Here is an 18,763-nt window from a genome sequence, read left to right as displayed (position 1 = left end):
TGTAACCAACTCGAAATAAAATAAATGGCAAAAAAAATACTGTAAATTCAAATAATCATCAGTAATGCATAATAACGATAATAGAACGTTCGACTTATGAATAATATGTCGAAGGAATTCGACTATTCACAGGCAATTCTTGATTGCTGTTTTCGATCGATGCATTTAGGAGCCGTGCCCAATCACATGACTTTTAAGATATTGAATTTTTCGAAAATTCGAAAATATAAATGTTGTAATGCGAGTTTTTCATCAGAGGATTTTTTGTTGTTCTTTTTTTTCTCAACGAAATCTTTTTCATTGTCCTTCATTCGAAAGACGTTTTTTTGCTAAAATTTCCTACTGGAAATCCGTCGACGATCAAATCTTATTTGTCTTGCTGTGTGTGGGCGTGGTTGACAATTTTCAATAAAATTTTCATCTTTCGATGAACAGCATATTTATATTCATACTCAGTGATGAAAAGTCTTTTAATAATATAATATTTGTGAGTTGATGATTCACACTTGGTTGCTATCTAAAGTTACCTCCACGAAAAAAAAAGATTCGCGTAAATTTATACTTGTATTTGCATGGTCCAGTAATGAATCGATTAAAAAATCGATCTCGTGAACTTTCGATCTTTAAACTTTGTTTTGAAAACGATATTTGAAGAATTATATCTGTGCCATCTTTCATACTAAAAGAATAATTTCGAATATTTTTAAACATGTTAAAAATATTTGCGTCGCGTGTAACTATTGTTCCCTTGTTCTTCTCTCTTCGCGCTGGTAATTTGAGTTTTTCGAAGGCATACTCGAAGCCTGTAATAGAAATCGTTAAAAAAATAAGTGCAAATTATGTACGCACGATAAAATTGTTTTGAAAAATGAGAACTCATACTGTTGGCATCCCGGAACGTATGCATTGAGCCAGCATCAAATCTTCCTCTTCTTCGGAGATACTAGAATTGTCGCCGAAACATTCTTCGCCTCGGTGTCTTGCTGGTATCAAAATTGTCGTTACTGAAGTACGAAAAACTTCGGTCGTCACACGGGTCGAGGAACAGGGGGACTCTGGATTAGAAACTCTCGCCATTGGTTTTGGTATTTTTCGTGAAATTTGAGGTTTTGAAAATGATAAAGAATTTCTGCATTCCTGGAAATGAAATACGAAACATTAAAAGTTGGATTTCTCGATTTTACAATTTTCAAGCTGCTTCCAATCGATGAAACAATTCTTCCACAGTTTTGAAAGTCACCCTTCAAAAATATAAGATTTTTACCTTAGACATAGCAGTTTGCGCGCATTTCGCGAGTATCGCTTCATCCTCCGATTGATTAGGACTCTGGTCGTACGAAATATGATCATGATTAGAATGTGATCTCGGTGAAGATGTGCGACCAATACTACTTCCGTTGCTTTTTACTCGAGAAGGTGAACGCATAACACGCCCTTGACGAGAGTCGGCGTTACTCGACGAGTATATTTCTGTTTTCTTCGTCAAAGGCCCGCGACGTGGTGAATGCGATTTCTAAGCAAAAATTCGAGCGTTACTAATTAAACAACAAATTAATTCTGTATTTTTATATTTTCGTCGAGATTACAAAAAAATGAATACTCACTGTAACATTGCTCGGAAAAGTAATTGTCCCATGCAGCGTTCTTGCGATCCCGACTTTTATACAGTCGTCCAAGATCTTATCTTCATCCCCGGAAGTGTCGAAATCAAGAGTAGCAGGATTCGATCTCGAACACGGAATATTATGAGACGAGGAGCCGCCACTCGTTTGTGGGGACGATGGCACAGGCATAGAAAAATTTTGCCTTGAGTCAACGTTTCTAGTTGAATAGGCTTCGGATTTTTTCACCGAGGATACGTGACGGGGTGAGTGAGTTTTCTAGCATAAATTTTGATGTAAATATCAATGTCTATAAAAATTAGCGAGTGTCAAGAATAAAAAAAAAAAAAAAAACTTACAGGAACGGTTACAGTGCTGGGAAACAAAACAGCTCCCTGCAAAGTTCTAGCGATTCCAACTTTGATGCACTCGTCTAACATTTTATCATCATCCCCGGAAGTGTCGTGATCGACAACCGTGGAGTTTGTGCGATTAGAAAATATGCGACGCGAGGAAGCGTCTCTACTCTTGGATGGAGACTGCGAAGACGTTGAAAATGCTTGTTTCGCAGAGTATTCTTGGCATTTTTTCGTTGCTGATGCGTGGCGTGGTGAATGATGTTTCTAAATTTAATAATCAAACGATTTAAATGAAACGTGCTCAATATTTCACTGTCAAAACGATGCTTCCTGTGAATTGGTTGCCAAAATCCTAACAAAAACTCACCGTTGCTGTGTTTGGAAACGAAACAGCACCTTGTAACGTTCTGGCAGTCCCAACTTTAATGCAATCGTCCAAGATTTTGTCTTCGTCACCCGAAGTGTCGTGATCCACGGCAGAAATATTTGACCTTGCGGAAGACATGCGGCGATCAGCTACATCGTTGCGTTTCGCTGGAGACGAAGAAGGTATCGAATAACCTCGACGAGGATCGTTCACCCTCGGCGAATACGCTTCGGATTTCTTTATCGAGACGCTGTGCCTCGGTGAATTATGTTTCTGCGATGAATATTTAAAATTCAGTTACATTAAAGCTTGAAATAATTTGGAAGAATCTACACGAATCGTATTTGTGAAAGAGATAATTCATATTACAATTGATGTCTAGACATAGACATGATCGCAAGTTTTTTGAAAACTTCACCACCTTATTGCGTCCCGAAAATGTCAACATTTTGAAAATTATATGACGAAAAAAAGAACATATACCGTAGCAACTGGAGTACCAGGGAACGAATTACTTCCATGCGGAGTTCTCGGGATTCCAAATCGTATAGAATCGTCCGAGGTTTTATTTTCGTCATGATATTTTCTAGTCGAAGACGTATGACGTGGAGAATTTGATTTCTACGGGAGAATTACATAAAAATTATTAATAAAAATTTAAACTATCGGCATTGAGCTCAAAGTTCGAAGATATTAAACGAATAAGAGAATTTCTCTTACTGTTCCGAGGGCGCTGCCTGGGAATGAATTAGTCCCGTGCATCGTTCTTGCCATTCCAGCTCTTATGCATTCATCCAACATTTTATCATCGTCTCCCCAAGTATCACGATCGAAATTCGATGAGTTGGCTTTACTTTTAGTTGGAGATGATTTGGAGCCTGAGAAAACTTGGCGATTGTCCGTAGACCGTGGCACTTGGGATCTTGATGTTTTTGATGTTGCTATGTGGCGCGGTGAATGATGTTTCTGATAATTTAATGAATCAAATAATAATTATCATTGCAACCCAGGCGGAGTGATATTTTATTTTTCAAGGGAACACGCGCCCACGCTTGTCTAAACTTTGTGGAAAAACATATTTATGATATAAAAAATTGAGTATAATTAAATGATCTTAATAGATAAAAAAATAATAATCTCACGGCCGAATTGGTTGGAAACGAAATTCGTCCTCCGAGAGTTCTAGCGATTCCGGCTCTTATACAATCATCCAAAATTTTATCGTCGTCTCCCGAAGTGTCGTGATCCACGGAGATCGAATTTGACGTATCAGTAGAAAGCTGACGAACGTAATCATATTTTGCTGCAACTGAAGCTGGGGGAGACATTGAAAAAACTTGACGATTTTCAATGAACTTTGACAAGTGCAGTTGAGATTTCTTCGTTGTAGGTACGTGACGTGGGGAATGATGTTTCTGATAGAAATTTTCAAAATTTGAATAAATAACAGCAGCATATAATTTCCAGAGAAAATTGTCATTTTCAAAGTCGGTCTCACTGTTGGAACTGCAGTGCTCGGTAACGAGCTGCTTCCCTGCAATCCTCTCGCCATTCCGGCTTTTATACAATCTTCCAAAATTTGATCACTGTCGTAACCTACCCCCGTCGATGCTCCGTGACTTGGCGAATTGAAACGCTAGTAAAAATAAAGCCACGTATAAGGCAAATGCTTATTGATGAATACTGTTTTCTTGCGGAAAAATACGAAGAAAAGTGGACAAAAACAGAACATAGCAAAAATATGGGAGAGCCTTTTTAAGGAGGGTGGATCGCGACGATACAATGTTGTCATGCTAAACCATGTTAAAAATATAAAGAATTTCAAAATGATAAGAATTTAATAAAATTTGGTAAATGTATTCTTTCAAAGACAATATAAATTTTTTTAGATTTTTCTACCACATAGCTCTCGAGTAATTGAACACTAATGTTCACCTGTATAAGCATAGAGTTTACATATATACAGTTATACATCTCGTGCATAAGAACTTCGATTTAACGCTCAATTATTCGATAACCATGTGGTAAAAAAATTTGAAAAAAATTGTATTTGTATACTTGATACCAAAGAATGTTAACACCAAATTGATCAAATTCTAATTATTTCGATTTCGTGATCCACCCTTCTTAAATCAAGGAAAAATAGAGAGGAGAGGAGGGACTTATACAGAAAGAAGAATGGGTGGTTCACTTAAAAAATCTGGTGGGCGGCTAAGAGGAGGAAGAAAGATAAAAGGAAGCGTAGTCGGAAACGAAGAGGCACGAGAAAACAAAAATGACAACAAAATAAGTAGAGTAAACAGAGATGTCAAAAATAGAAAAGCGGCAGGGGAGGGCGGTATCATGACGATATTTTTAAAAGGAATATCAGAATTAATCGTGATACTGAATACCTTTTGGAAGAAAGGGAAGATTGCAAGAGGATGGCCAGTATTTGGGAGTATCGTTATCGCAAGGAAATATTTTTGAAAAACATACGAATATGATTGTAAATAAAATCCAAAAGACGATAACCGCGTGAAGAAAAGATAAGGACATCTAGCTTGCAAAGGGGGACATTTATAAGCGTGGGGGGGGAGGGGGGAAGCGAAATATATAAAAATCTGTAAGGTTATAATTGGAAATAAACTACTACTATTGTTTCCAGCATTTATATAGTGCATATAAAGCCTAAATTATTTAGCCTGTCATCGACAATAAAAGAAGTTCACAAATATCAAATTCATCTGGAATTTTCGAGTAGGATCTATCAAATAAAAGCATTCTCACCGTAACTGCTGCGGTACCCGGAAATGAATTAGCTCCGTGTACACTTCTCGTAATTCCAGCTCTTGTACACTCTTCCAAAATTTTTTTATCATCATAATTAGACGCATTTTGGTTGACACAATCGGGATTTTGTCTTGAAGATGTATGACAAGAAGGAGTTTCGCTATTTTGAGATGGGAGCGGTGAAATCATGGAAAAATTTTTCCGAGAATCAAGAAGACATGGTAAGTGGAGTTCAGACTTTTTCATCGAAGGTATGTGAAGTGGCGAAGGATTTTTCTAGTGAAACACCAAATGCATTGTCAAGATTTTAGTTATTAAATTGATTTCAATTTTAGTATAGTAATTCGTTACTTTCAATTTTTTCAATCCAAAAAATGGACTTCATTTCCTAAGAGTATTAATATAAAAAAAAACTCTTACTGTTACACTCGCAGTTTCTGAGAACGAATTGCTTCGTGACATGGACTTCGCTCCGCCAGATTCAGCGCAATGATCTAAAATCTTTTCATCGTCATGGCATTTTTTTGACTCGACCACGTGGCTCGGTGAACTGAGCTCCTAAAAATGAGATTTGAAATTCAATACAATTTTTCTTCCAAAAATTATAATTTTTATTTCTTGCATAAAAAAAAAGTTTACGCTTTGTTTAGTAAAGTGACCAAACTATCGTACACTGATTAATTTCGTAACAATCCCTTTATTACCATATTTCATCGTGAAGAATATCTAAAAAAAATAACCACTGTCCAATCTATTTTATTGTTTGGGTTTGTTTGGGTTAATTATTATTAATTAATTAAGCAATAAAATAAAAACTTAGTTTACCGTAACGGATGCAGAACCAGAGAATCGATTAGCTCCACGGAGAGATCTCTCAATGCCGACTCTGATGCAGTCATCCAATATTTTATCATCGTCCGACTCTTCAGATAAACGATTTCGATCATCTTTTTCAATATCCCCAGAAATACTAAGCATCGACAAAGCGGAAAGGTTGGATAGGGAGCCAACAGGTGAAATACTAGCGGGTGTGTCTTCGGTGCAATAAACTCGTACGGTATCGAGAGGAACAACGACATCGATGGAATTTTTTATTTTTGCACAAGGCGAAAGTGAAACTGCGGCTACGTCAGCGACGAGACAGTCAAGAGTCGAACTGGTTTCATATCGAACTAAATTCGTCGTTGAATCCCCCGAGGAAGTCCGATTTTCAGTGTTTTCAGAATTTTCAGCTATTTTAGTGTTCGATTGTTTGTACATGCTGTTGCGCATTCCCATGCTTATGCAAGCAGCGAGAATGTCCTCATCGTCCTCGTCCCCGTCGCTCGTTTCATCCGGGTTCGTACGATCAATTTGACTGTCTCGATGTTCCTCTTTTTTGCTCTTGACCTCGTTCCCTTCCACGCTCTCCACTTCGTTCGATGTATTGACCAAAAACTGTTCAACGGTTCGAGCCTCTTCCGTATAATCTTTCTCTTTTGTATCCATTAGAATCTTTGGTTCGTCGTCAATCGTCAACGAACTCAAACTTGTCGCTGCTGAGAATTCCAGTGGTGTTGATTCCTCTTTAAATGCTGTTATGTTGTCCTCGAAAACACTCGATTTCGATCGAGGATTCTTGGCGTAAGAAAAATGACGCAACGGCGGAGCTCGGTTTGAAAAATCATTCGTATTGTTCTTCTGATTGTGCCGCGGACTCGGAGGAACGGTTTGAGTCGGAGAATCTGGAAGTTCGCTCGGAGAAACTACTCCGCTGGTTCGTCGACTGTGAAACGTTTTAAATAACATTGTACGGCTAAATTCTATCATTTGAAGAATATATCGTATAAAAATTTAATACGTTCTTTCCTATATCAGTCTTATCTTTTGAGAAAACAAGTACCTGAAATCGCTGACTATAGAACTTCGATCATCGTGAATCGAATGTTGCTCAAAACCACTCAAAGATCCTAGAGAGCTGCTTCGGGAAAACATTAAAGGAGTTTGTTCGGCATAGTGATCTTCACCACCGAATGTCACTACTTTTCCTGGAAGAAGCAAAAAAATAATACACCATCGGGAAAAACGAAAGATTCTCGTCATAGAGGAGTAAATAAGCAAACCTTCTTTGTCGACACTCCTCGCGTCACCCTTTTCTTCTTCCATACCACTAATGGCAGCTTCTTCATCATTCATCGTATCAGCAACAGCGATAGAAAGATTTTCGGCATTTTCAATTTCATTGGTGCATTGGTTAACAGTGGAAATAGGAGAGACCGGAAGTGCAGTCGGAGTTTGAGCTTGAATACCCTCCGGAGTTTCTTTGATATCCTCGTTTCTCGGTTCGTTTGTACAACCCAATGAGCTCAACGAGCTAACTCGTGAAATTCTGCCAGGAGTTCCCTCGTCGTAATAGTTAACAGGTTTTTCGATGGAAGTGCTGCTCGAATTGAGAACGAGTTCGTTACTTATGTTCTTTGATTCTTTAGTCAAAATTTCGCTCTCCTCTTCCTTCTCTTCTTCCAGTTCCTCACAGGGTGGCGGCTGTTTCACAGTTATTTCTTTGCGAGGATCTTGAACATTTTTTCTGCCAGTCCTCTTCAAGCCTTCACCATCTTTTGTCTCTTCGAGACGCAGATCTGACATGGAAGTGGCAGAGGAAACGTTGAAAGGAGTTTCATAGGGTGTTCCTTCAGTGCAATAAGTCTTCACCGTGTCCTCTTGCTCGTTTCCATTGAAATAAGCATCACTCTGCTTTTCTTCGTCATCAGTGTCGTCTTCAGCGTAGCGAAGACTGTAATCAGTCGGTTGATCCAAATCAGTTTCTGCATAAACCCCATAAGGATAGGCTTTGTTGTCTTGTTGTGAAAATCCTTTTTCCCTCTCTCTATGGTCAATCTTTACTTTGTTTAACGAATTTCTCGGCACGTAATTTGTCTTCACTGCGCTCACAGCGTTCGACTCAACATACTTTTTACTGTAATCTATCGGCTGCTCATTCGCATCGACGTCGTATGATGACGGTTGCTTCCTCCGACCAGCAACAAAATAACAATTCGAACTTCGTGTATCTTTTTTTCTGTTGCCATACCTTGGCATTGACAAATCCATTGGACCCTCAGAATCTGTAGGATCAGCATTTGGCTCTGCTTTGATGCCCTCTCGGGGATTTTTTTCTCGACTTGTTCGTCCCATTCCTGGATTGGAGGATGAAGCTGAGCTCATCACGATTTCTTTGAATTAAATTGGCCACGAAGGTCAGATAATCCACTCGTTATACATTATGTCGCCTTATTCCCTGAAGACACCAGACTCTCTTCCCCTACTTAATATTTTATGTCAAGCACCATCAGTAGCTTTTTATTGCACATTTCCTTGGAAATGAGTTACTTATTTGATTCCATACTGAAATAAAAATTGAGTTTCAGCTTCTCTGTACAATCAAATTTTAATGCTGATAGTCTCAATGGGGTTTGTTGTTAAAAAATGTTGTATTGCAATTTTATTGTTGATTGTGGATCCTGCCTTTTTTAGGGCTTTTCCAAACGTTGCACAAGTGTCTGTAGTATTGAAGAACAAATGGCTAGATTACAAACAAAAATTTTGAATTCATCAGTTACTAATCAAGTTCTCAGAATCATTCCAATTTTTGTAAAAAATTCCAAATGTTTTGGTACAATTCCATTGATTCCAAGCAAAGTGCCAACTTTACAAGACAGTATTTCATCAAGGAAAAAAATGATTACTATGGAAAATTCTGAGTAATGATCTCCTCAGTGTAAAAACCACATTGATTTTTTTTTCAATTCAATTGAATTTTCTAGGCTTGTTGGGGAATCGGAAAAAAAAATCAAAAGACATCATGTATCAATCACCCATAGTTTCTTGAAACAGGACTGGACAGATTTTATTTCAGAGTCGCTGCCACGAATCTAGACCAAAGGATGTGAGGTTTAGAAAATATTTGGAGCTGATATAACTTGCAATTGCTTAATTTAACTGTGTATAGAGTAATTAATGGCAATTGCGGATTGAAATTTGATTATTATTTTATAATCAAGAAATGCGGTAGCAGCTCAGCGCCAAATATTAAAAGAAAAACCAGCGTACAAAAGATTGTTAATACAATAAGTTTAAAACATTACAAAACCCGTTTGCAATCGAAACATGTCTGACTACTTCGGAAAAGGACTTGAAAATTTTATATAGATAGCTATTTTTGTTGATAGTTGGGAAATTATACGATAATAGATGAAAACCCCACTGATGAATAAAAAAAAAGTCGAGAATGCTTTGAACATTATTTTTGTTTACACCATTCTGAAAATTCATAACAATGGACAGCTCGAAGATCCAAACATAACCTCGTTCCATGTCGAAACTTTGCTCACTTTCGATTATTTCAACAAACAAAATACGTTTTATCATCTAAATTATTTGTTCAACTAAATATTCTCACCTTCGCTATTGTTGAATTTGTTATCTGAGCCTCAAATTCAACAAACAACAAAACGGAAGAATATGAATTGTTCTTAATTTATTGTGCATAGCGCAGACCGCATTACCGATTGAGTCAATCTACAGAATCCCGCTGCAGAGCTTCTCAAGCTTTCTGCTACGCGGTCAAACCTTCATTCATCAAGACAGTTTCTCGTAAGCGAATTATTAGCCTTGAAACGCCATCAAAAGATATATCCTTATATTTTTCACCGCTACGCTCAGTGTAAAGATCTACTTTACCATCCTAATCATCCTACTTTTTAACTACCAAAACTCCTCGACATTCTCGGTCATTCTTTGACTTATCTCCTACGACTATAATATCTACACGGTGCTCTTATTCCGATGTAGTTATATCAATATAGATATACAAAATACATATCTGTCGATATATATAAATATACCCGTCTGTGTATACAAAACCGGAATAAAAGCGCCGTGTAAACGTAGTCTATGTACGCTTGTCACAGCACAGCGTTGACAGCGTTGCTCAGACCAACTCAGACGTTCAGTGTACATATTCAGTGCACATATTCGTTCTCTCCTCCTCCGCCCCTTGGCGCTTTTGGTCGTCCGAATGTTGACGACTTTAAGCTATATTTGGACTTTCTTATAACACTAGGTTGTTGATATTTGTCGTTTGGTGATTAATTTGAACATTTGTTACCTAATATAATATTCAAACAAATTTATTTTATTACTAATTTTTCATGCATATTGTATAGAAATAAGAAATTCTACTATTTCAGTTTATAGAAAAATGACGATCAAACATTCGTCATATTATTATTCGTCATAATATTGTTCGAAAACAATATTATTTCGTCATTTTCAAACACGCGATTCCATATCGCGACTAGCACTTGAAAAAAAATCGAAATTGGACGAAATCTCAAAAAAGTTAAGCTAACTTAAAGTTAAACTATTTTTCATATAAAAAATATTATCAAACAAATGTTTGAATTTATCAAACGAACACAAACAATCTACCAACAATCATCATAAATAAAAAAAAAAGATAAAAATCAAAATCGGATGGTCAACTTTATATACAGTTATAAGGGTCATTCGTGTCAATGACTAGTTTACACGTCGCTTTTATTCCGGTTTTGTATTTACAGCGGGTAAATTTATATATATATCAATAGATATGTATTTTTTATATCTATATTGAGATATAACTAAACCGAAATAAAAGCGCCGTGTAAACGTAGTCAGAGGCCAAAATTTGTTTCTGAGGATGGTGGCTCCAATAAACCAATGGGAAGTGCTGGATGTAAATGCAAAGGTAGAGAAGAGCAAGCAGCGTCGCGTAAACCACACCAATATGGCGTCCGGGGACCGACGCCATCTAACGTCCCTGGCATTCCTGTTTTTTTTGTTCGTCCGGTAAACCCACGGGCTTTTCCGCGTACCACGCACCATACGTTTTTTTTATATATACACCAAAGTTTTATTACAAAGTTGTTTATTACTTAACCCGAGGTGGGTGCTTCGTTGTATTATCGGTGAACAAAATAATAAGCGTGTTGAGTTTGTGAACAAAAGCGTACGGTGAGGGGGGAAAAAAGCGGCTATAAACGAAACACGAGATGCCGAGGGAGTCTCGTTACGTATGGTGAGGAAGAGAAGAAGGAAACGAAAGAAAAAAAACAACACAAGTTCGACGAAATTTCGTATACGCGGGAAAAAAGATTTACGAGTGAAATGATGAGTTAACCGTGCTGGAGTAAGATCACACGGGGTAACAACATTTTTTCTGTGTAAGCCTTATCGCAGCTGTGTGAAAGCATTGGAAAGTCATTTTTTTTTATAACTCGCGCTATCTCGCTCACTCGCATTGTTGCAATCGAGGTAGCTCATTAAAAAATATCTACATTTTGGAGAACCCTGTGCTGTGTTCGATACCGCGTTCTTCGAGCGGGAGGACTCGTTTAGCGACGGAGAAAACAACAACACTAAACAAGACAAACAGGTAAGCGTTGTGTGTGAGCGGTAACTCGATGCGCAATTTCCCGCGAGATAGAGATTATAGAGGGTTACTATGGGCGCGCGCGCGCGCACACGCCAGACCGGACCTCCGCACTTTCCTTTGGGGCGATTTATTTCTACGCCGGAATAAGAACGCACTACCTCCCAGAGTCTCCCAGTGTTTATGTTTACTCTTCCAATTACCCCTCACCCCACTCCCTCCCGCGGACATCCAACACCCATCAGGGTTAAATGACTCACGAAAACTCGCGTCATGTACTCGAAATCCTCCGTAAACAAATGTACATTTTGCCCGTGAAATGGTATGTTTTTGAGATGTTAATTGATAATTCATGTTCTTGTAACGTACGCCCACATGAACACTCTGAAATTTTTCTGCAAATCAGATACACAATAAAGTCCTGCTACATTAGAATATTAATATTTAATATTTTAATTTTATTTATTCGATTCTGACTACATTCAGTTCTGTTGTTCTGCAGTATCAAGGATTAATATACAGTCGGAAGCTCCGCATCAGAGGACATGATGAGCGCTTCGGCCGTCAAGTCCTCCATGCCTGGAGTTGGTAATTCCCCGCCGACTACGGCCCACTCGATTTTACCAATGAACGTAATGGCTCAAAAGGTCTCGGCTGCTGGGAACGAGTCGGCCGGTATGAAGCCTCTGGGCGGAGGTGGATTGAGTTATGTCACACTTCAGCCAGCCAATCAACCGCTCAGTTTGGTACAAGATCACCGACCGGCTTATCCAAATCCTTCTTATGCAAGTAATAATCCTGAAAAGGACAAAGAGAAAGAGACCGATGGTGATAAAATAGTGCAGAATGGCGTTGAACCGTTGAAAACTCCTGGCGAATCAGAGCCCCAGAGTACGCTACACGGGCCTCCTGTCACACCACCCGTTTCCAGTCCAGCTCTTATCGCTGTTCCGGTTATACCATCGCCCCAGACGAAACAACAAACCGATGCTAATCGCAATAATAATCAGAGTCCTGAGAATCCTCCACAGGATAAACAAGACTCCAACAAGGACAAATCTGAATCAGAATCCAACACCGAAAAAGTCGAATCTCCAGGTTCGTTAAATATTTATTCCTGCTCAAATTTATTATAATAGAAATTAGTAGTCAATTGGGTACATCTAGAAAGATTGAAAAATAATAGTTAGGGATAAGTTTTTTGTTTCTTTTTTTATTATCTTCGTTAAAATTCGAAATTTCGAGATTTTTAAATTATAAGAAATTCACTTTTAAAAAATTGGTGTAAAATATCACAATATATACATATATTTATATAGACACATGAATACTTCTTGCATTGTACCAAATTTTTTTGGCCGATCGATTTCCGATACAAAGATGAAAATTTCATTAAAAAACAATTATTTCTCAGCATCACTTCCTACAAAGTTAGAAAATCACAACACAGTGTAATTTTCATGGAATCTTTCTTTGAAAAGTAGTGGCAGCCTCTGTATGTACACCTGGGCAAAACAAAGCGGAAGAGAAAAAGTTAACGCCGGTGAAGAATGGTTCAAAACCTGAAAGCACAGTAGCAACGGTGGTACATCCACCGACGAAGGTGTCGCCGCACAAGCCTGAGGAACAACAACCACAAATAAGATCAGCAGAATTTGGACCAACGAAAGTGAAATCGAGTGTTCCAGCACCAGTTACGATTCCAAGCTCAAAACCTAACGTCGAAAACTCGACGAGCCCTGCGACACCAAAGGTTGAGCAAAAAATAACAAGCACGCCACGAAACGTCAAGAGAAAATCACGAGAATTGAAGGATTTGAAGGGTGCTTCAGCCGATGATGGCAGCAAACCTAAAAGGAATCGGGTTCAGACACAGCCTTATCAAAGTCCGTTGCCGGAAATTGCTTTGATCGTAAAAACACTCAACAAGACACCATCTACAAAAAATCCAGACGATAAACTTATCGTTTTTTACAAGTAAGCAAAAGATCCTTGAATCAATCAATTTTGTCTTCATTCTAAAAATGAAATAACCACTTTCTTTTATAATTATCCACAGGAATGAATTTCTAGCAGTTCGAAATGCCGAAGGAAGCTTTTATGTTTGCCAAGCAATGCAAAATATATACAAATCAAGCAGACGTATACGCATACGTTGGTTGTCACAGGACAAAAACAATGGTGAAATATATTCACCTGACTTTTATGACATCACCGATTTTGATTGCATATTGACCAATCTTAATCTCAATAAAATCGACAAAAATAAATACCAGCTAACCAAGTTCGAGCTTTTGCGTACGGAGAACATTTTGAAGCGAGCTATTGATGTAGAGGCTGGGGTCTCCGAGAAGCCTAGTGTAACGGAGGAGCATCCCGACGGACGTGAGTATTGAATATTTAATATGAATAGTATTGAAGCCAAAACGATTACTAAAAAAGTTTTTGTTACGTAGTCGATCTTTCGCTGTACAAGGATGAATCGCAGCTAAAAAGGAGGAAACGCGCGGCAAAAGAGAAGCAAAGATTGCGCAAAAGGTCGAAGAGAGAATCGAGCTCGTCCGAAGAATCGTCATCTAGTGACGAGGACGAGGACGATGACGATGAGGACGAAGATGACGATGACGAGGAGACTGACAAAAAATCCTCGCTAAAAACGAGTCGTGCGAAAAAACGTTCGACGAACAAAGCCCTTGCGATTGCAAAATCGGTTGCAAAAGGACCGAGTAGAGAAAAAAGAGCCCTCAACAGAGCGGCAGCCTCGAAGACACCGGTTCCCGTTATCGGCAATAACGTGAGCAGCAGTTCCACCGAAACTGCCAAGAGAAATCCGCCTGACCCAAACAAAAAAATTGAACCGAAAAAAATTATCAATAAGCCACAAACTAGTACCATAGCCAGCGGTCCATCAAGAACAACAAAACATCGCGGTAAACTTTAATTGTTTTCTTTCAAGTTTCAAAGAATTAAGACTCTATAATCAACTTAGAAATATACTTAAGGTGATGGAGCAGTCGCTATCTCGCCACCGTGAGTGCGAGAGAGATAGCTGCAATTTTCGAAATTGAATATGTTCGACACGGTTTGATCAATAAAAAAAAGCCCCTGTCAGCGTATTTTTGCCATCTTTCCGCGTCCGCTGACAGAGCCTTTTTTTGATTAGTCAAACGACAGCGGAGAATTTTCATTTCGAAAATTCGAGGTGAGGTTAATCGACTGATCCATGCTCTTAAAACATAAATACGTCTTTCAGAATCTGAAGAAAATCTAGATGGAAAAGTTGAAAATTTTTTCAAGTTTTTTAATAATAGCTGCAGTCCACAAATACTTTTCAAACACACTGTAGGATGTTTTGACGTTGCACAAATAATGAAACTTTGTTTATAACTTGGTGTAATAAGGAACGGTCTTCTTTTGAAAATTCGCAGGTTCGACACAGATCGCGCAGGAGATAAGCAGTACCAGCATAGCGGGAAGAGCCAAGAGATTGGCGAGCACAGGCCAGGCGGCGACTCCCGTTATCGTCGCAACATCATCAACGGAAGATGTGTCTTCTCGCAAAAAACCACGTACCGCCGCCAGGGCATAAAACATCGCTCTTCTCGTGTTCGTTGCGATATATAAAACGGGAAATGAATCATCAAGAGGGTTTATTGCGTGGACGATAGGTATGCGCGCGCGATGTGGTTATGCTGTTAATATGAAAAACTAAATAAAAGAAGAAATTTAAAAATACAATAAACTAATAAACGAATCACAAAAAATAATACGTTGAATTGCAACATTTTAATATAAGAAAAAATTTAGTAGAGCACGATTTTGGTATGAAACTCATGAATTCACACGTCGTGGTTTTTCATCCGGTCGTCGTAAATTTAGAGAATAAAAATCCACAGCCGTGGCTTTCGCGAGTACCACAACGCGACGCGAATCTTTATTGTTCATGCCACGGAACTTTTATTATACCATTAATCAATACCACACAAAAGTCAACAGAGTATTTGCGACATGTCCAACAAAATATAGAAAAAGAAGAACAAATGGGAGATAAAATCTGTGGGTATTATTTATCCACGTTTCGATTTTGTCTCCCTTCCCCTTTCACACTTGAATACCAAGGTGGTTCATTTTCATGAGTTTTTTCGCCCATTATTTTGATCAGAGGATCAACGACACTAAGTAATTTTTTTTTAATCTTGAGAATCGTACAAAGTGAAATTTTTTTTTTTTTTTTTTTTTTAAATAAATTTTACGCAGTCGATTGATGAATATATTTGTATTTTTTGCCATAAAAGCTCAGTTTTACTCGAGCATTTTCTGCCTATAGATTTTTGTGATTTTTCTTTTCTTCCTGCTGAACACCACGCATATTTCAAGAAAAAATTTCTTTTACTTACTCTTCGTACGAGATCTACTTTCACCTTTATTACGGCTAATTGTACAGAAACAAATTTCACAACGATGAAAAATCGATAGAATGACATTTGAATAAATATCTAAGCCGCAGCGTCAATTATAAAAACTTAAATGAAATTTTATCTACGGTTCGTAAAATATGACTCAATGATTTTTTTATGTGAGATTTCATCCTCATCTAATTTGCATGATATGAGAAATCGATTGAAACTGAACCATCGTAATAAATAAACGTAAAGAGCAAACGAAGAAAAATCGCAATGTCATGTACTCGTAGACTTGCACACGGACACCAAGCACTTTTGCAATAGTCTATTTTTGATGTTGTAAGCGAATCTTTATCGATTCGATTGGTTTTCAACACACAAATGCAAACTTATAAATACACCGAGGGACAGAATATACACACACGAAAATCTCATAAACACACACTTTTCATTGGATATGATAACTATGTACAAATATATATGTCTGGGGTATATAAGTGTTCTGTAAAACAGAAAACATTGAAAAATGATTATAGAAGCAAAGCCAGAGATTGAATGAGGGAATGAGGGGCTGTTTGAAAGAAGAAAAAACAAAAGAAAACGAATGAGACAAGTGTGTGAGAGGAGTATAAAATTAATAAACAAAAACCTGTAGGTTTATGATCTATAGATCTACCAGTTAGAAATGATATGTGTACATCATGTTGAAAAAAATGATAAAGAAAAGAAAGGGAAAAATTACGCGCTGCTCAAGAAAGATAAATTTAGCAGTCGAGAAAAATATGGTCCAACGTGTATCTGCGGTGTCGGGCAGTTGGAAAGTATATTGTAGGTACAAGTCTTCATTTTCTATTTTCGCAGAGCATCGACATATTTATCGACGATGATAATTGATAATCATGATTTAGATATTATACAGTAAAAGCAAAGAAAGAACATAAACAAGAAGAGCCAAATCATTAACGCGGCGTCCAAAGTATTCGAGGCCCGGAATTCATTTACTTTTCAACTTGGGAAAACTCTAAAGAACTTACGTGTGACTTGTGTGAATTATAAATTGAGAGGAAAAATATTCATAAGATTTATGAACACCGTAGTAATCTGATAATTTGTGGTGAACAGAAGTGTAATGTATTTTGGAGAAAGCACAAGCGTTTGCCCTTCGTTCTTTTCATTCTCCAGCAGAGAAAAATTGCAATTCTGCTCTGGATAACATTTTTTTTTTTTTTACTACTACAACGATTGTGATTGTATTTCTGCCACGGACTTTGGACCAGAGAGTGTAGCCAGACACATATATGGCAACAAAAAATGAGAAAATTCCAGTCACCGAATCTTAATTATTGATTTTTTTAACGTAGCTGATAAGTTATATTTTGGAATGTATTCATATCAACGCAAACACACAAACACCTACACTTACATATACACACGCAAGAGTTTCAGCTTAATTTTTAAGAGCAGATTGAATAATTATATCGAGAAGGAAGAAGCAAAATCAATTTAACAAGTCTGCATCATCTTAGCACTGGAATTATTTCGAAAGACGAGTGCCGCGGCTGTGCATTACGTTTTTCGTTCTCGTTTGTTTTCTCATATTTTTTTCTCTGTAGATTAAAAACTTATATATATATTGAATTGAAGTGGATAAAAAGGGACCTACAGTTCCAGAGAACATAGAAAAGTTCATTTTTTTATTAGAGGAACACAAAACGCAAATAAATCGCTCGATTTGTGTTACGTCGTCGTCCTCTCTGATAAATAAATAAAAAAATTTCTACTTATTTCTCTTATCGCGAATTAATAAAGCATCGAATGAAAAGAAAGAAAGAAATGAAAATTAATCATGAGATTGAATATAATGTATAAAGTCTTCGATAATATAGAAAACGAAAAAAACTACACGAAAAACATGTCATATTTGCAGAGCCAATAGTGTGGAGAGGCCCGAAAATCTAGTTTGTCGATTGAACCAGCGCAATTGCGCAATTGAATTTTTAGAAAACCACGTAGGGAAACTACCCATTCGATATTTTTCATGTTTGATTCTTTTTTTTTTTTTGTTCCCAAGATTTTTGATCAGTGGAATAATGAAAAATAAATGAATGATAGAAGTATAGAATATTATTTTACCCTATGAATATGCTTTGTAATTGGAAAAATTGTGTGAGTGAATAACAAAATTATATTGCTTGGAATAATGGAGCAATTGATATATATATATATATATATACATATATATATACGATTGACGTTTTTTTAAACATTGTTTTTACAGACACGTGTTTAATGTGAACTGTTTCTTTTTTTTTATGATTTCAATTTTGCTCCTTTTGTTTTTTTTTCTCTCATGTTCTGCAAGCGTGTATAATAGCTTACGTATTATAATCAACCTTGTTTTTATCGTGTATGTACGATCATTCGCCCCGACAGGTGTAACAAAGGCACACGCAGTATAATTATACACACCACACACACACCCACACACACACATATATATATACACAAAATTGAAAAAAAAAGAGAAAAATACACATATGCAAATAAACGAAAGAGTGGACTTTTGTTACGAAAGCCGTACTAGTTTAATGATGACGGTGATGCTGCGCCAGCTGGAAAACTAGTACCTATTGAAATTTTTTCGACTCTTCTTGAGAGAGTCTCTCCGCGAGGCCCTTAGTGGAGGTGTTGTTTTCGGGTGCACTGCTCTGCCCTGTACCGAATAAAGATAAAGTTGCATACAACATTTAATATCATGTCTGATTGTAAATATATTTCAAAAGTCTAACCGACGAAAGGTCCCGGAAATC

General features: G+C 37.4%; 2 protein-coding genes across 5 annotated transcripts; one reads left to right on the top strand and one right to left on the bottom strand.

The window, feature by feature from the left end:
* Positions 1-282: 282 nt before the first annotated feature.
* LOC122410753 (adenomatous polyposis coli homolog) lies at positions 283-9,687 on the bottom strand. Of its 2 annotated transcripts, none has more exons than XM_043419150.1 (16): positions 9,538-9,687; positions 7,202-8,483; positions 6,982-7,126; positions 5,925-6,864; positions 5,520-5,657; positions 5,097-5,375; positions 3,826-3,963; positions 3,470-3,742; positions 3,048-3,293; positions 2,811-2,948; positions 2,328-2,600; positions 1,961-2,224; positions 1,605-1,880; positions 1,265-1,513; positions 883-1,137; positions 283-803 (listed from the first exon to the last, which is right to left on the bottom strand). In XM_043419150.1, exons 2-16 carry the CDS (start codon positions 8,301-8,303, stop codon positions 738-740), a joined length of 4,782 nt encoding a protein of 1,593 aa, XP_043275085.1. In that variant the 5' UTR covers positions 8,304-8,483; positions 9,538-9,687; the 3' UTR covers positions 283-737. The 2 variants fall into 2 exon arrangements, with proteins under 2 accessions (XP_043275085.1, XP_043275086.1); XM_043419151.1 differs by lacking the exon at positions 9,538-9,687 and adding an exon at positions 8,954-9,448.
* A 1,133-nt stretch (positions 9,688-10,820) lies between these two features.
* LOC122410490 (bromodomain-containing protein bet-1-like) lies at positions 10,821-18,704 on the top strand. 3 transcript variants are annotated; one of them, XM_043418658.1, is made up of 6 exons: positions 10,821-11,553; positions 12,053-12,648; positions 13,035-13,527; positions 13,610-13,935; positions 14,007-14,480; positions 14,979-18,704. In XM_043418658.1, the coding sequence occupies exons 2-6, from the start codon at positions 12,096-12,098 to the stop codon at positions 15,137-15,139; spliced, it is 2,007 nt and encodes a 668-aa protein (XP_043274593.1). In that variant the 5' UTR covers positions 10,821-11,553; positions 12,053-12,095; the 3' UTR covers positions 15,140-18,704. The 3 variants fall into 3 exon arrangements, with proteins under 3 accessions (XP_043274593.1, XP_043274591.1, XP_043274592.1); XM_043418656.1 differs by having other exon boundaries at positions 10,822-11,553; positions 13,032-13,527; XM_043418657.1 differs by lacking the exon at positions 10,821-11,553 and adding an exon at positions 11,649-11,872 and having other exon boundaries at positions 13,032-13,527.
* The last annotated feature ends 59 nt before the right edge of the window (positions 18,705-18,763 follow it).

Source organism: Venturia canescens, chromosome 5 (assembly GCF_019457755.1).
Source record: "Venturia canescens isolate UGA chromosome 5, ASM1945775v1, whole genome shotgun sequence".
Lineage (NCBI taxonomy): Eukaryota > Metazoa > Arthropoda > Insecta > Hymenoptera > Ichneumonidae > Venturia > Venturia canescens.
The sequence above is the reverse complement of the archived record's forward strand: the minus strand, read 5'-3'. Positions and strand labels throughout refer to the sequence as shown.

What these genes read in the sequence shown, in the direction of transcription:
- LOC122410490 (XM_043418656.1), top strand. Translation starts at nt 12,096, where the DNA reads ATGATGAGCGCTTCGGCCGTCAAGTCCTCCATGCCTGGAGTTGGTAAT. An exon ending in CGAAAAAGTCGAATCTCCAG is followed by an intron (nt 12,649 to 13,031) that starts GTTCGTTAAATA and finishes TTCTTTGAAAAG; the next exon opens with TAGTGGCAGCCTCTGTATGT. An exon ending in GGAGGAGCATCCCGACGGAC is followed by an intron (nt 13,936 to 14,006) that starts GTGAGTATTGAA and finishes TTTGTTACGTAG; the next exon opens with TCGATCTTTCGCTGTACAAG.
- LOC122410753 (XM_043419150.1), bottom strand. Translation starts at nt 8,303, where the DNA reads ATGAGCTCAGCTTCATCCTCCAATCCAGGAATGGGACGAACAAGTCGA. An exon ending in CGAGCACTGCAGTTCCAACA is followed by an intron (nt 3,743 to 3,825) that starts GTGAGACCGACT and finishes AATTTCTATCAG; the next exon opens with AAACATCATTCCCCACGTCA. An exon ending in CAGGCAGCGCCCTCGGAACA is followed by an intron (nt 2,949 to 3,047) that starts GTAAGAGAAATT and finishes ATTCTCCCGTAG; the next exon opens with AAATCAAATTCTCCACGTCA.